This window comes from Oncorhynchus tshawytscha, linkage group LG22, assembly GCF_018296145.1.
Source record: "Oncorhynchus tshawytscha isolate Ot180627B linkage group LG22, Otsh_v2.0, whole genome shotgun sequence".
Classification (NCBI taxonomy): domain Eukaryota; kingdom Metazoa; phylum Chordata; class Actinopteri; order Salmoniformes; family Salmonidae; genus Oncorhynchus; species Oncorhynchus tshawytscha.
Window position 1 is genome coordinate 13977411 of NC_056450.1, and position 17503 is coordinate 13994913.

At 42.4% G+C, this 17503-nt stretch overlaps 1 protein-coding gene across 4 annotated transcripts in view; it reads left to right on the top strand.

Moving 5' to 3' along the window:
* Positions 1 to 13965, top strand: part of LOC112221848 (diacylglycerol kinase alpha) — a 32527-nt gene extending 18562 nt beyond the window's left edge. For all 4 annotated transcript variants that reach the window (XM_024384232.2, XM_024384230.2, XM_024384234.2 and 1 more), the window contains 12 exons: positions 2858 to 2944; positions 3395 to 3468; positions 3574 to 3648; positions 5836 to 5921; positions 6120 to 6209; positions 6422 to 6582; positions 6752 to 6816; positions 6945 to 7035; positions 10760 to 10949; positions 11214 to 11331; positions 11425 to 11485; positions 11651 to 13965. In XM_024384232.2, coding sequence (XP_024240000.1) covers positions 2858 to 2944; positions 3395 to 3468; positions 3574 to 3648; positions 5836 to 5921; positions 6120 to 6209; positions 6422 to 6582; positions 6752 to 6816; positions 6945 to 7035; positions 10760 to 10949; positions 11214 to 11331; positions 11425 to 11485; positions 11651 to 11728 — 1176 coding nt within the window. In that variant the 3' untranslated portion in view covers positions 11729 to 13965. The remainder of the gene's footprint in view (positions 1 to 2857; positions 2945 to 3394; positions 3469 to 3573; positions 3649 to 5835; positions 5922 to 6119; positions 6210 to 6421; positions 6583 to 6751; positions 6817 to 6944; positions 7036 to 10759; positions 10950 to 11213; positions 11332 to 11424; positions 11486 to 11650) is intronic.
* The last annotated feature ends 3538 nt before the right edge of the window (positions 13966 to 17503 follow it).

Here is a 17503-nt window from a genome sequence, read left to right on the forward strand (position 1 = left end):
TAATCGAAGGGTCATTTGGAAGAAAGGATTGTTGAAATATATTTGACATTTGTATCTTAAAGTGGCAATCAGCAGTAGGAACAATAACAAAGTGGCCTCGCACCCATGGTTCAGTAAAAAGCTGAGGGATGGGGGTGGAGAAATTGAATCAATCTCAAATTCATAGACATAGCTATGAATGTAAGGATTGACCGTCCATGATATCAAAAGTATAGTTTTGTCGTGTTTGTTTACATTTTTTGTTTACAAACATTGGAGAAAGAAATCTCATATTTGGAGTTCTGATGAGTAACAGCAGTTGAACTAAGCTCATGATGTAGATGTAGCAACTACTGATTTCCCCTTTAAAGCATAGTTGAGAAGTAATTCATTCAAATTGGAACATTTGTGACATTTTTGCAATACCCAGGCCTCCTTTGACTCCATAATGTTTAATCTGTAAGTGCTACAAAGCAAAAATTGGTGTTTGTAATATGAATAGTATTTTGATGTCAATGACAATTTTCTTACATTAATTTATGAATATTGAAATAAATAAACATACATATTGAAAATATGCCATTTTAGATTAGGCAAATGTTTCAATATATCATTGAACATAATATTCTACAGGAATATCAAAGTTATGACCCATTTTAAAGCTACAATATGTAACTTTTTGGGCGACCTGACCAAATGCACATAGAAATGTGAGTTATAGATCTGTCAATCTCATTGAAAGCAAGTCTAAGAAGTGGTATATATGTTCTATGTGTGCTATTTCTAGGCTTCCAGTTCGTACATTTTATTTTTGGGTCTTTTACTTTTGGTTTTGTACACCAGCTTCAAACATATGAAAATACAATATTTTTTGTTATGGAAAATATTTCACAACAGTTTTTTGTGAAATATGCTTGTTTTGTCACAAACTGAAATGGCGGAGGGATTTCTGTATAGTGCAGCTTTAAACAGATAAATTGGCATGGTAACCAATCACACTCCTCCTTTTACTTGTATTGTTGCACATTCTGCAAATTACCAGCAGAGGTCAACCATTTTGAATCGATTTTCACATTCACTCTGTTGGTAATGCATACAAATTGGATCATAACTCTAAAAGTAGCATAGATACAATTCTGGAACTGTGATATGCCCGTAGATCAGTGGGGGCTGCTGAGGGGAGGACGGCTCATAATAACGGCTGGAATGGAGTCAATGGAATGGTATCAAACACGTGGAAACCATGTGTTTGATATATTTTATACCATTCCACTGATTACGCTCCAGCCATTACGACAAGCCCGTCCGACCAATTAAGGTGCCACCAACCTCCTGTCCTGTAGACGTGGAGTATCATCATGTTTAACAAGATATTGAACATTTTGCCAAATCAAAAATGAGATATTTTCAATATTCATAAATTAATATAAGAAAATTATTATTGAAAACAAAATACTACTCATAGGCCTCCCGAGTGGCACAGTGGTCTAAGGCATTGCATCGCAGTGCTTGAGGCGTCATTACAGACCCGTGTTCGTTCTCAGGCTGTGTCACTACCAGCCGTGACAATTGGCCCAACGTCGTCTGGGTTAGGGGAGGGTTTGGCCAGGGGGGCTTTACTTGGCTCATCGTGCTCTAGCGACCCCTTGTGGCGGGCCGGGCTCCTGCAGGCTGATTTCGGTGTTTCCTTCTGCACATTGGTGCAGCTGGCTTCTTGGTTAAGCGGGCAGGTGTTAAGAAGCGGGTCATGTTTCGGAGGACGCATGACTCGACCTTCGCCTCTCCCGAGCCATTTGGGGAGCTGCAGCGATGAGACAAGATCGTAATTGAATATCACGAAATTGGGGAGGAAAAGTGGGGTAAAAATACAAACAAAATAAAATTATATTAATACTACTACTCATATATTACAGAGCAAGCCTTGAGACAATTGAGACATGGATTGTGAATGTGTGCCATTCAGAGAGTTAATGGCCAAGACTCCCCACAGGTTGGATCCACCGTGCATGCCTTTGAACGGGGTATGGCAGTAGGTGCCTTTGAACGGGGTATGGCAGTAGGTGCCTTTGAACGGGGTATGGCAGTAGGTGCCTTTGAACGGGGTATGGCAGTAGGTGCCTTTGAACGGTGTATGGCAGTAGGTGCCTTTGAACGGGGTATGGCAGTAGGTGCCTTTGAACGGGGTATGGCAGTAGGTGCCTTTGAACGGGGTATGGCAGTAGGTGCCTTTGAACGGGGTATGGCAGTAGGTGCCTTTGAACGGGGTATGGCAGTAGGTGCCTTTGAACGGTGTATGGCAGTAGGTGTCAGCCGCACTGGTTTGAGTGTGTCAAGAACGGCAACGCAGCTGGATTTTTTTCATGCTCAACAGTGTCGTGTGTGTATCAAGAATGGTCCACCACCCAAAGGCCATCCAGTCAACTTGATACAGCTCTGGGAAGCATTGGAGTCTACATGGGCCAGCATTCCTGTGGAACACTTTTGACACCTTACCCTGATGAATTCAGGCTGTTCTGAAGGCAAAAAGGGGTCCAACTCAATATTAGGAAGGTGCTCCTTATGTTTTGTACACTCAGTGTATGTCAACAATCCTTCCTCCAAAGTACCCTTATATGTATTAAATGTTGTTGTTTTTTGTTCTACTTTCGTGATGAATCACCGCTCTTGGTCTTTGCGCAATTCAAATGAAGTGTTATTTGTCACATGCACCGAATACAACAGGTGTTTCACCTTACAGTGAAATGCTTACTTTACAAGCCTTTAACCAACAATGCAGTTTTAAGAAAATACCTACAAATTTAAAAAAGTTTGAAATAAAAGTAACAAATAATTAAAGATGACATTAATTGCCTGTCCATTTCTCCATTTGCCCCATTAGGAGAGGTCAAACAGCATAAAGAACGGCTCCTCAAGCTCAGCCGACGACAGTGACCACAACACCACTCCTGATGGACAGGTGCTTCAGGTACATACTAGTACCCTGTCACAAGACCGCTGGATAGTACTTGGTGTGAGTGTGGCCGATATGAAATAGCTAGCTAGTTAGCGGTGGTGCGCGCTAATAGTGTTTCAGTCGGTGACGTCACTCGCTCTGAGGCCTAGAAGTAGTTGTTCCCCTTGCTCTGCAAGGGCTGAGGCTTTTGTGGCGCGCTGGGTAGCGATGCTTCGTGAGTGACTGTGGTTGATGTGTGCAGAGGGTCCCTGGTTCGAGCCCAGGTTGGGGCGAGGAGAGGGACGGAAGCTATACTGTTACATGAGCACATGAACAGCAGTGTCTAACTATTTTTTACCTTGTTTAGAGTTTGTCGCTGGGAAGTTCCTCACAGCCATATTCCATCTGAATACACTGACAATGTAGACATTGTGTCTCCATTTGTGAAACTGCTGTGACCTGTAACTATTTATCCCTGAACAGATTAATCCGGTACCAGACACTCATCCTCTTCTAGTGTTTGTGAACCCTAAAAGTGGAGGCAAGCAGGGAGAAAGGTGAGGCTACTCGTGAGCACTCCTACACAAATGGGCATTTTATAGTTCACTACAAAACCATGTCAATCTTCGTATTTTACAATGACAAGTTATATTTTATTTCAGAGTTCTGCGCAAATTTCAGTATTTGCTGAATCCACGGCAGGTGTACAACCTCTCCAATGGTGGACCTGGACCGGGGTAAGGTTTCCCATATGGATAACGGCATATGGTAGAGACCAGTATGAGAATTAAATGAAAAACGACTAATCACTAATCATTAATTGGACAACTAAGGTATATTTAGCTACTTTGAATCAAAAAACATTTAAAATGTTTACTTTTTTGGGAGTGTGATTGTGTGTGAGCCTTAATATAATTTCATTACCAGAAACATGAACGTTATCTTATTGTTTGAGTGCAACGGTTTTGAGAAGTTCTAAAAGTGAAAGCATGCATCAGAATGATAGAACTCTGATAACTTTTTAAAGTATGGTAGTCTAGTGGATTCTTTCACACGTTCTTCAATACCTTTGACAGTAGATGTCCTTTAAGTATTCAAACCACGAAAAGTATAGTAAACTGTTTATATAAGTTTATATAAATAAGTTTATATAAATGTCAACTTATTACTGTGTTGGCCATTAGAATATTCTATCAAATGTTATACAATTAAATGTTTTTTTTTTAAGTTTTTAGGTGAATACTTTTATTTTGAAACTTTGGGGCGCTACAGAGGATTGGCCTAGCTAGCAACTTGCTATCTCATTCAAAGTTCAACATTGTGCAAATAAATACATTCCTCAACCAATTCGATGGATTTGGATCAAATTAGGCTCAGTCACAGGCTATAAACTATGCAAGGCAGCTCTGCGTGTTCAAAAGAAAGCAGACAAACAGACAAAAAAATAATTTCAGTGAAAGAGAGATACAAGTGTTGAGCAGGCAGGTAATGCGCCACGGAAATATCTTACTCGTGGGAAATGGAGTGGTGAATGGAATCGAATTTGGGACAGTATTACATGGGAAATCAATGCAGTGTGGGGCGTGAGGCGAACAGTAAGCGACGTGAAGCATAGGGAGCGAGATGACAGGCTCAGAGCTAGAAAGAATAAAGGATTATTGAATAATGCTGTACTGCCGTAAGGCCTGCAGTTATAGACGTTTTGAAGGGTCAGATACGATCACAGATTGAGGTTGAGCAGCAACAGTCAATCACTGAAGACCGAGGAAGAGGAATGCACCTTCGTAAGAAACATCAGTCGCAGTTGTGAAATCGGAGAGTGAGTTGTGTTAACATTACTTTAGCTTAATTACATTAGATATGGGATTTTGCATTTAGTTAACTTGATGATTCATCTTCACTTTCAGAGGGGCCTCTTCCATCTCTTGGAGGTTATTTGGTTGCTCCTTTAACTCCAGTCCTATTGACACTACCTCTGTATGGTGCTTCAGTCAGACCACCTTTGGGCCCCAGCATTAGTACAATGTTTCCCCTCAACTTGAAGAATAATTGCCTCTATCAGAATGCAACCGTACACAATGAAAACACAAAGTATCATGATCCACTCCCTCCTTCTGGGAAGCTGACAACACCACAGCCAATGTGCCAAGGGCTGGCCAGCAGCTCCAGCCTGCTCAGTACAGTCAGTGACATGGCCTTGACCGTTAATGACATGATGCAGCGGTAGGTTGAACACAATCAGAATAGGATGAGTGTCCTGGAGAGAATGGCAACAGCTGTAGAGATGAGAAATGCTGGTCTCCCTCCTACCTCTCAACATAAATGAAACCACTGCAGTCTCCTGAAAAATAAGGCACATCTGTCTTTGTTGCGGACTTCAACAATTAGAGTAAACTGGGAAAACGGAGGTCATTCTCTGTACAGTAAATTCACTGGAAACTAAAGTTTAAACAGCACTATTTTGATGTCTTAAAATGTGATGTGCTGTTGAAGGCATATGGTCTAGGCACTAATCTCAATAATAAACTGAGAAAGATATCCAGGTCCCAAATTGAACAAAACTACAAAGATCACTGATCTTCCCAAAATGGTGCTATGATAGATGTTTTTGTTCATTGAGTTATTCTACCTCAAATTTTTTCATCTTCTGTGATCTTGGTGTCTAATATAAACTTGGTGTTTTGCACATATAACCGTGATGTTAGTCATGGGTTATCTCAATTGTTTTGATGACTTCGTTAAGCATTTTCTGTCAGATTTATTTACCTATCTTTTGTTTTAGTAGAGATGTTTAGAAATCACCCCAAAAATAAAAAATACAATTCCTCTCTTTGTTGACTTGAATGGCTTATATCTGTCTGAGATGCCATCAACATTTAGGTCCTGTCCTGCACCCACAACATAATATTACGTCTGTGTTTCAGGCTGTGCTTCTTCAGATCTCTGAAGGATTACAGGATCTTGGTTTGCGGAGGGGACGGCACTGTGGGCTGGATACTTGATGCCATAGGTGGGGTCAAGTACACTATTTTGTTAAACCATGTGGTACACATGCCGATACACTGAAGTTGATTTGTCTGTGTGTACAAACTATGAATTTCCTAACTTCAGTGTATGTGTACAAACTATGAATTTCCTAACCAAAGACTCAAACATGTCACAGAAATGGTGATATTGATCTGTCTTTCTCCCCTTCTGGTTCAATCAGACAAAGCCAATCTTCAAGTGCGGCCACCAGTGGCTGTGTTACCCCTGGGCACAGGAAATGACCTCGCACGTTGTCTTAGATGGGGAGGAGGTGGGCACAGGGTTGACCTTTTTTCATTATACCCGTTGTGTGTTCACGGATCATATATCCAGTATTTGCTGTCCATAGTTCTACTGTATGTGATGAAAGAATCACTGTCTCTGGGTGTTTCATCTTAGTTTCTTGTATGTTTTTGTACTTGTGTGTGGTACCGTTGGTAGCACAGAATGATCCCTTATAGTGTACCTCTGTGGTCTGTGTAGGTTATGATGGGACAGATCTGTGTCGTATCCTGAAGGAGATTGAGGTCAGCACCCCGGTGCTGATGGACCGCTGGAATGTAGAGGTGATCCTAGAGGACCCCCAGGAGACAGGAGACCCTGTGCCTTATGAGATCATCAACAACTACTTCTCCATCGGCGTGGTGAGTTAGGAACAAGGGGAATGAACTTGTAGCCTGGTCCCAGATCTGTTTGTGCTGTCTTGACAACTCCTATGGCCATTTTCACGTTGAAGACGGCAACAAATGTGTGACCAGGCTACGTACTTACGGCACACACCAGAACTTTTCAGAACTTGTTGTATGTTGACAGGACGCCTCTATTGCCCACCGTTTTCATACGATGAGAGAGAAACACCCCCAGAAATTCAACAGCAGGTAAACACATTTGAATAACCAGCACAGAGTCCTATAGTACATGTGGGGACTAACCTTTTAGGGGTAGTCACCTTGTGCATGGTGTAAATGACTCTACGTGAATCCAAGAATGTTGTTCAATATTTCAGAATGAAGAACAAGTTGTGGTACTTTGAGTTTGCCACCTCAGAGACCATCTCTGCTTCGTGCAAGAAACTGAATGAATGTCTTACAATTGAGGTGAGGATGGCAAACGCACAGCTTTGCATCAGCTCATAAATCTTTATTTTATTTCACCTTTATTTAAACAGGTAGGCAAGTTGAGAACAAGTTCTCATTTACAGTTGCGACCTGGCCAAGATAAAGCAAAGCAGTTCGACACATACAACAACACAGAGTTACACATGGAGTAAAACAAACATACAGTCAATAATACAGTATAGACAAGTCTATATACGATGTGAGCAAATGAGGTGAGATAAGGGAGGTAAAGGCAAAAAAGGCCATGGTGGCAAAGTAAATACAATATAGCAAGTAAAACACTGGAATGGTAGATTTGCAGTGGAAGAATATGCAAAGTAGAAATACAAATAATGGGGTGCAAAGGAGCAAAATAAATAAAATAAATACAGTAGGGAAAGAGGTAGTTGTTTGGGCTAAATTATAGGTGGACTATGTACAGGTGCAGTAATCTGTGAGCTGCTCTGACAGTTGGTGCTTAAAGCTAGTGAGGGAGATAAGTGTTTCCAGTTTCAGAGATTTTTGTAGTTCGTTCCAGTCATTGGAAGCAGAGAACTGGAAGGAGAGGCGGCCAAAGAAAGAATTGGTTTTGGGGGTGACTAGAGAGATATACCTGCTGGAGCGTGTGCTACAGGTGGGAGATGCTATGGTGACCAGCGAGCTGAGATAAGGGGGACTTTACCTAGCAGGGTCTTGTAGATGACATGGAGCCAGTGGGTTTGGCGACGAGTATGAAGCGAGGGCCAGCCAACGAGAGCGTACAGGTCGCAATGGTGGGTAGTATATGGGGCTTTGGTGACAAAACGGATTGCACTGTGATAGACTGCATCCAATTTGTTGAGTAGGGTATTGGAGGCTATTTTGTAAATGACATCGCCGAAGTCGAGGATTGGTAGGATGGTCAGTTTTACAAGGGTATGTTTGGCAGCATGAGTGAAGGATGCTTTGTTGCGAAATAGGAAGCCAATTCTAGATTTAACTTTGGATTGGAGATGTTTGATGTGGGTCTGGAAGGAGAGTTTACAGTCTAACCAGACACCTAGGTATTTGTAGTTGTCCACGTATTCTAAGTCATAGCCGTCCAGAGTAGTGATGTTGGACAGGCGGGCAGGTGCAGGCAGCGATCGGTTGAAGAGCATGCATTTAGTTTTACTTGTATTTAAGAGCAATTGGAGGCCACGGAAGGAGAGTTGTATGGCATTGAAGCTTGCCTGGAGGGTTGTTAACACAGTGTCCAAGGAAGGGCCAGAAGTATACAGAATGGTGTCGTCTGCGTAGAGGTGGATCAGAGACTCACCAGCAGCAAGAGCGACATCATTGATGTATACAGAGAAGAGAGTCGGTCCAAGAATTGAACCCTGTGGCACCCCCATAGAGACTGCCAGAGGTCCGGACAGCAGACCCTCCGATTTGACACACTGAACTCTATCAGAGAAGTAGTTGGTGAACCAGGCGAGGCAATCATTTGAGAAACCAATGCCGATGAGGATGTGGTGATTGACAGAGTCGAAAGCCTTGGCCAAATCAATGAATACGGCTGCACAGTAATGTTTCTTATCGATGGCGGTTAAGATATCGTTAAGGACCTTGAGCGTGGCTGCGATGCACCCATGACCAGCTCTGAAACCAGATTGCATAGCAGAGAAGGTATGGTGAGATTCGAAATGGTCGGTAATCTGTTTGTTGACTTGGCGTTCGAAGACCTTAGAAAGGCAGGGTAGGATAGATATAGGTCTGTAGCAGTTTGGGTCAAGATTGTCCTGCCCTTTGAAGAGGGGGATGACCGCAGCTGCTTTCCAATCTTTGGGAATCTCAGACGACACGAAAGAGAGGTTGAACAGGCTAGTAATAGGGGTGACAACAATTTCGGCAGATCATTTTAGAAAGAAAGGGTCCAGATTGTCTAGCCCGGCTGATTTGTAGGGGTCCAGATTTTGCAGCTCTTTCAGAACATCAGCTGACTGGATTTGGGAGAAGGAGAAATGGGGAAGGCTTGGGCGAGTTGCTGTACCTTAACACATACAGTGGGGAGAACAAGTATTTGATACACTGCCGATTTTGCAGGTTTTCCTACTTACAAAGCACGTAGAGGTCTGTAATTTATATAATAGGTACACTTCAACTGTGAGAGACGGAGTCTAAAACAAAAATCCAGAAAATCACATTGTATGATTTTTAAGTAATTCATTTGCATTTTATTGCATGACATAAGTATTTGACCAGTAAGAATTCCGGCTCTCACAGACCTGTTAGTTTTTCTTTAAGAAGCCCTCCTGTTCTCCACTCGTTACCTGTATAAACAACACCTGTCCACACACTCAATCAAACAGACTCCAACCTCTCCACAATGGCCAAGACCAGAGAGCTGTGTAAGGACATCGGGGATAAAATTGTAGACCTGCACAAGGCTGGGATGGGCTACAGGACAATAGGCAAGCAGCTTGGTGAGAAGGCAACAACTGTTGGCGCAATTATTAGAAAATGTAAGAAGTTCAAGATGACGGTCAATCACCCTCGGTCTGGGGCTCCATGCATGATCTCACCTCGTTGGGCATCAATGTTCATGAGTAAGGTGAGGGATCAGCCCAGAACTACACGGCAGGACCTGGTCAATGACCTGAAGAGAGCTGGAACCACAGTCTCAAAGAAAACCATTAGTAACACTACGCCGTCATGGATTAAAATCCTGCAGCGCACGCAAGGTCCCCCTGCTCAAGCCAGAGCATGCCCAGGCCCGTCTGAAGTTTGCCAATGACCATCTGGATGATCCAGAAGAGGAATGGGAGAAGGTCATGTGGTCTGATGAGACAAAAATAGAGCTTTTTGGTCTAAACTCCACTCGCTGTGTTTGGAGGAAGAAGAAGGATGAGTACAACCCCAAGAACACCATCCCAACCGTGAAGCATGGAGGTGGAAACATCATTCTTTGAGGATGCTTTTCTGCAAAGGGGACGGACGACTGCACCGTATTGAGGGGAGGATGGATGGGGCCATGTATCGCGAGATCTTGGCCAACAACCTCCTTCCCTCAGTAAGAGCATTGAAGATGGGTCGTGCCTGGGTCTTCCAGCATGACAACGACCCGAAACACACAGCCAGGGCAACTAAGGAGTGGCTCCGTAAGAAGCATCTCAAGGTCCTGGAGTGGCCTAGCCAGTCTCCAGACCTGAACCCAATAGATAATCCTTGGAGGAAGCTGAAATTCTGTATTGCCCAGCGACAGCCCCGAAACCTGAAGGATCTGGAGAAGGTCTGTATGGAGGAGTGGGCCAAAATCCCTGCTGCAGTGTGTGCAAACCTGGTCAAGAACTACAGGAAACGTATTATCTCTGTAATTGCAATCAAAGGTTTCTGTACCAAATATTAAGTTCTGCTTTTCTGATGTATCAAATAATTATGTCATGCAATAAAATGCGAATTAATTACTTAAAAATCATACAATGTGATTTTCTAGATTTTTGTTTTAAATTCCGTCTCTCACAGTTGAAGTGTACCTCTACATGCTTTGTAAGTAGGAAAACCTGCTAAATCGGCAGTGTATCAAATACTTGTTCTCCCCACTGTACCTCAACAGTCTGCAAACAAGCACGTATTTTCAGCATGCAGAATTACATAAAGGTTGTGGTTAACACAGGCGACCTGATAGTTCTGCGATATATGCCTTATGTTTATCTCATCATGGCATCTCATTAAGTTGCTCTGTCTGATGTTGTACGTCCCTCAGTGCTGCGGCACCCCATTAGACCTGAGTGGCCGTTCTATGGAGGGGATCGCTGTCCTCAACATTCCCAGCATGCACGGTGGATCCAACCTGTGGGGAGAAGCCAAGAAGAGTGAATGCAAGTGCTTGATGAATCCTCAGGAAATGCCTGTGGTTATTGTTGACCCTGAAGTCTTGAAAGTCAGTGGACAAGGTACGGCGATATCCTTTGCCTTTAACCAAGGGCTCAAGATTTCCAAATGTTAAAGGATGGGTCTGGTAAATGATATTGTTAGGATATCATGTGAGATGTTAGTTCTCATGCCACAGCTGTTAAAAGATAAATGTTATTTTCATTGGAAGAAGCCCTTGACCCTGAATGGGTTGAAGTATGTTTGAATCTTAACAGCTGGTCTCAGGCTGAAAAAGACTGCCTCTGTGTGAATTGCATGTTCAGTGTTTCCATCTTCCGTACCAGACGTCAGTGACCGGCGTTTGGAGGTGGTTGGCCTCGAAGGGGCCATGGAGATGGGACAGATATATACAGGACTTAAGAGCGCTATACGACTAGCAAAAACCTCCCAGATCACAATCAGGTGAGTGTTTGTGAGATGTGTACAGACTGGCTGAGATATACAAAAACATTCTATCCCCACTACTTATCTTGCTTATCTCTGTCCATCTCTCAGGACGAAGAAACCTTTACCGATGCAGATAGACGGAGAGCCCTGGATGCAGCCACCCTGTACGGTGAGTGCTAGGAAGCCAGCTTGGCAAGCAGAGTTGAAAGCAGGTTCAGTTGCTAGAGACCATGGGACTTGATGCTAATAATACGTTGTTAATATAACATGGTAACGTGGTGTTAAACATGGTAATTTGAGTAAAGCAACCTTTTTGCTCATATTCCTTCTTTAGATTCACATCACACACAAGAACCAGGCCAGTATGCTGATGGCTCCCCAGGGCCGGTCCAGCTTCTTCAGCTCAAAGTAGTAGCCTGCTCTCCTGGCTTCAAGCTGTAACATGGCTGGCCTGTATACACTTGCTTATTATTGTACATTTTGTTAAAGGCCCAGTACAGTCAAATGTGATTTTCCTGTGTTTTATATATATTTCCTCTCTGAGGTTAGAGTAATATTGTGCAAATTATTATAATGTCCTTTTAGTGCAAGAGCTGTTTGAAGAGACTGCCTAACATTTCTGCCTGTTTTGCTGTGAAGGAGTTTTGGCCATGGTAGTAAGTTAGCGAATAGACTGATAAGAAATAGTTCCAAACCTCTCTGTCAGTGTCAACAGATGTGGTAAAGAGGTCAATGGAAGTTGACCAAAACAAGGAAAATGCCATGGAAATGGGGTGGAGTGGGGTGGAGATCCTGAAAAATTTGCCTACATTTGCATTTATGCTATTGTTTGTGTATTTCACACTATGTTGAGGTAGAAATAGGAGTATAATGCTTGTATGGATGTCAACCCCAATACATGTGAAATCAAATCATCTTCACCAATCAAGTCCTCAATCAACTTCAATATAGTTGAAAACAGCTTTGATTACCACCACTGATTTCTGTGTGCTTCCAGCTTATACCAACCGGAGTTAGCATTTAGCAGTCACTTCTTCTAAACCTGAAAAGGGACAACTTATTGATGTTATGCAGCTAAAACAGCCAAACATATCCAAATCAGACTTCAGTAACTTCAGTTGTGGGTCGGGCTGGGCGAGTTCCATGCTTCCTCTGGAAGCAACGTCAGCAGAAGAACTGTTTCATTGGGAGGTTCATGAAATGGGTTTCCATGGGCGAGCAGCCTAAGATCAAAATGCGCAAAGCCAAGCGTCGGCCGGAGTGGTGTAAAGCTCGCCACCATTGGAGCAGTGGAAATGCATTCTCTGAAGTGATGAATCACACTTCACCATCTGGCAGTCCGACGGACTAATCTGGGTTTGGCAGATGCCAGGAGAACTCTAGCTGCCGAATGCATAGTGCTAACTGTAAAGTTTGGTGGACGAGGAATAATGGTCTGGGGCTGTTTTTCATAGTTCGTGCTAGGCCCCTTAGTTCCAGTGAAGGGAAATCTTAATACTACAGCATACAACATTCTAGACGACTCTGTGCTTCAAACTTTGTGGCAACAGTTTGGGAAAAGCCTTTTCCTGTTTCAGCATGACAATGCCTCCGTGCACAAAGCGAGGTCCATACACAAATGGTTTGTTGAGATCGGTGTGGAAGAACTTCACTGGCCTGCACAGAGAGGCCTTACCTCAACCCCAACGAACACCTTTGGAATGAATTGGAATGTCGACTGCGAGCCAGGCTTAATCACCCAACCTCTCTAATGCTCTTGTGGCTGAATGGAAGCAAGTACCCACAGCAATGTTCCAACATAATAAAACATAATAATTCGATATATCACCCAGCCCAAATTGTGGGCCTGTTAAAATGCATCAATCGTGACGGATTTGACGAATATCTACTTTGTTAGATCAGATTTGTTGGTTGTCCACCAATCCGGCATCCTCCTATCCCCCGTGGTCTGCATTCCGTTGACCTCTTTATCGCATCTATAACAGCTCATTGTCAGTTTTCCCCTCCCCACTCAGACCACTCCCAGACAGTCCTAGCAAAATTCTTGCTTGAGGAATTGCCCTTTGCTTAGAATTTATTTTTGACCATTTTAAATGAAAACAGCCACCGTAAGGTATTTAATTGCTACGTAGAAATGATTTGATATTGAGGTAAAAACGGTTACATTGGACCTTTTTAAATGACTGAAGCAACATGGTTTGTCAAACAGTTGGTATGTGCATGTTTTAGAGAGATGTTGACCAACATTTTCAGAAAGTTCAGTAGGTATGTTTTTGTTCTGCCACAATGCAAGTCTATATTATGAAAGCCTTACAAACTACAGCTGTAGATTAACTTGATGTCCACAGTTATATATTTAAGCTAAGAACTTAGTGTGCCTTTTGTCATAATTTAGCCAAATTCATCTAATGCGTTTATCAAGGAGTGAAAAACTGTGCTATGATTCTGCTTGAAAACTTTGAGTGAAATGTTTATTTAGCAAGGTTTTTATTGTAACTGCATTTTCTAATTTGTTATTCTATTTTAGTAGGATCATTTTAAATGTGTGTATGTACAGTACCAGTCAAAAGTTTGGACAGTTTGCGTGTGTCTCATTCAAGGGTTTTTCTTTTATTTTTACTATTTTCTACATTGTACAATAATAATAATGAAGACATCAAAACAATGAAATAACACATATTTTTACTGTTATTTTACTGCTGCTCTTAACTGCATTGTTGGTTAAGGGCTTGTAGAGAGAATGCCAAGCATGTGCAAAACTGTCAAGGCAAAGGGTGGCTACTTTGAAGAATCTAAAATATATTTTGATTTGTTTAACACTTTTTGGTTAATTCCACATGTGTTATGTAGTATTTAATTGTTTTCACTATTATTCTTCACTATTATTTGACAATGTAGAAAATAGTAAAAATAAAGAAACCCTTGAATGAGTAGGTGTGTCCAAACTTTTGACATGTGTGTGTGTGTGTGTGAGAACTGAGCAAAAAAAGAAACGTCCCTTTTTCAGGACCCTGTCTTTCAAAGATAATTCATAAACTCCAAATAACTTCACAGATCTTCATTGGAAAGGGTTTAAACTGTTTCCCATGCATTTTTCAATGACCCATAATCAATTAATGGACATGCACCTGTGGAACGGTTGTTAAGACACTAACAGCTTACAGACGGTAGGCAATTAAAGTCACAGTTATGAAAACTTAGGACACTAAAGAGGCCTTTCTACTGACTCTGAAAAACACCAAAAGAAAATGCCCATGATCCCTGCTCATCTGCGTGTACTTGCATGAGGCAAGGAGGCATACGGACTGCAGATGTGGCCAGGGCAATAAATTGCCATGTCCGTACTGTGAGACGCCTTTGACAGTGCTACAGGGAGATAGGACGGACAGCTGATCCTCGCAGTGGCAGACAACATGTAACAACACCTGCACAGGATCGGTACATCTGAACATCACACCTGCAGGACAGGTACAGGATGGCAACAACAACTGCCCGAGTTACACCAGGAACGCACAATCCCTCCATCAGTGCTCAGACTGTCCACAATAGGCTGAGAGAGGCTGGACTGAGAGCTTGTAGGCCTGTTGCAAGGCAGGTCCTCACCAGACATCAACAACATTGCCTATGGGCACAAACCCACCGTCGCTGGACCAGACAGGACTGGCAAAAAGTACTCTTGACTGACGAGTCGCGGTTTTGTCTCACCAGGGGTGATGGTCAGATTCGCGTTTATTGTCGAAGGAATGAGCGAGGCCTGTACTATGGAGCGAGATCGATTTGGAGGTGGAGCGTCCGTCATGGTCTGTGGCGGTGTGTCACAGTATCATCGGACTGAGCTTGTTGTCATTGCAGGCAATCTCAACGCTGTGCGTTACAGTGAAGATGTCCTCCTCCCTCATGTGGTACCCTTCCTGCAGGCTCATCCTCACATGACCCTCCAGCATGACAATGCCACCAGCCATACTGTTCGTTCTGTGTGTGATGTCCTGCTGTGTTCTGCCATGGCCACCGAAGAGCCCAAATCTCAATCCCATCGAGCACGTCTAGGACCTGTTGGATCGGAGGGTGAGGGCTAGGACCATTCCCTCCAGAAATGTCCGGGAACTTGCAGGTGCCTTGGTGGAAGAGTGGGGTAACATCTCACAGCAAGAACTGGCAAATCTGGTTCAGTCCATGAGGAGGAGATGCACTGCAGTACTTAATGCAGCTGGTGGCCACACAAGATACTGACTGTTACTTTTGATTTTGACCCCCCCCCCCTTTGTTCAGGGACACATTATTCCATTTCTGTTAGTCACATGTCTGTGGGACTTGTTCCGTTTGGCTCAGTTGTTGAATCTTATGTTCATACAAATATTTACACATGTTAAGTTTGCTGAAAATAAATGCAGTTGACAGTGAAAGGACTTTTCTTTTCTTGCTAAGTGTGTGTGTGTGTGTGTAAATATGGTCATTGAAAGTCTAGATTTTTCTAGGATGTTATTAAGCTATGAAATATTTTGAATTGCAATGCATAAAGCTTGTGGTAATACACCCACAAGTCATAATTAATGCAGATTGTATTTGAAATGATTATGCACTCATTAGTGCTTCTGTATGTAAGCAGGAAACCCTTTGCCCCAATGTCCTAAGACCAAACCACATTGAATTGTTTTAAAAGCAGACCTTAAATGTCCTTTTAAATAAGCTTTTAGTTGTAATATATTGAGTGACCGTTTGGATTGAAAACGAATTGTTTACTTCTCTCTCAATGCAAGGCATCCGTTTATCTTATTGAATATATCTAATTGGAGGTTAGCCACATCATAAATCCTGAGAATGTTAAAAAATATTTCAAATGATGCTGTATATATTTCAATAAACCATCAAGACATGATTTGGTGTGGTTATTATTGAATGAATAGGTAACCATTTGATTATTCGTTTCTTTATTAGTTAGACCTAATAAATATCAAGGTATTGTATTGTGGTCTCACGAACTCTGTTTAGGTTACCAAACATATGCATGATCACAGGGGGGCGCCACCTGCTCCGTTTCAGCGGTCGGTTCTGTGTGGGCCTCATTGGCTTGGGTCCTATGACTTTATACCTACGTTGATAGGCTACATTCACAGATGGATTATTAAAGCAATTTATACAATGGGTCGTTTGGATTTCCCATTGTTCGACTCTATCTGCCCATGATATACTAGACAGCATACACATGGCCAGTACACTCATAAAAGGTGCCATCGGTTAAGTGGTTACCTAGCAACGCACTACTACAACTTTTACAGATCCACTGTCTGTCTCATCTGCACAGTCATGCCATTTATAAACTTGACCTCCACTGTAAAAAGTATCTAGACGTTATCTCCGATATTTGCAACATTGTAGCAATATTACAATTCGTTCTCCACTGTGGCCCATAATAATGAACGAGTCGGGACGAGACAGTCGAAACCACGAAAGCAAGCCAAACGAAACGAAATGCAGCTAGTTTGCGGACTTTCCAGCTGCAGCCTGAATTAATTGTGTTCAAATCAAATCAAATCAATTAATTGTGTTAGCTGTATAGTTGGATAGCTAGCAAGGGAGAAGGGCCTCCATAGCAGCCACTTGTTTGCCAATGAAACCTGTGAAGTTATGGAGCTATCAAACAGGTGTGAGGTAGTTTTGCTGTACATGTCACTACGAATAGAACTAACGATCAGAGAACGCCTAAAATTGCTCTTGACAGACAGTTTTTTAGCATCACGTTTTGTTGAAAAATGTATGGTTTGGGAAATAATCTTGCGTTATAATGCTGGTGACCCTTTGTACAAAAGCAACAATACACTCGAGTACATGTGTTTGTGCCATGGCTGTGGTGGTTAACCAATCTGCTTTGCCTCATGGCTATGCCACATCACAGCCATGATAAAACAAATGTGTAGCACATGACCTCATGTATTATTGTTTGCAGTTTTTTTACAATCGTTTACACACTAAAAGTGGTACTTGAGGCATACTCAGTGAAACCATTAACTCATATACCTAATCTTAAGACCAAGTCTGCAAAACTGCAAGTGCATTATCAGCTTTACAGTCAGTTTACAATTGCAAAACACTAAACACAGTTCTCTACATTAGACACATCATTCAAGACTAACAGGTGTTTTGTTTGGAAAACACTGCTATCCAAAATGCCACAACCCTTTATCTACTC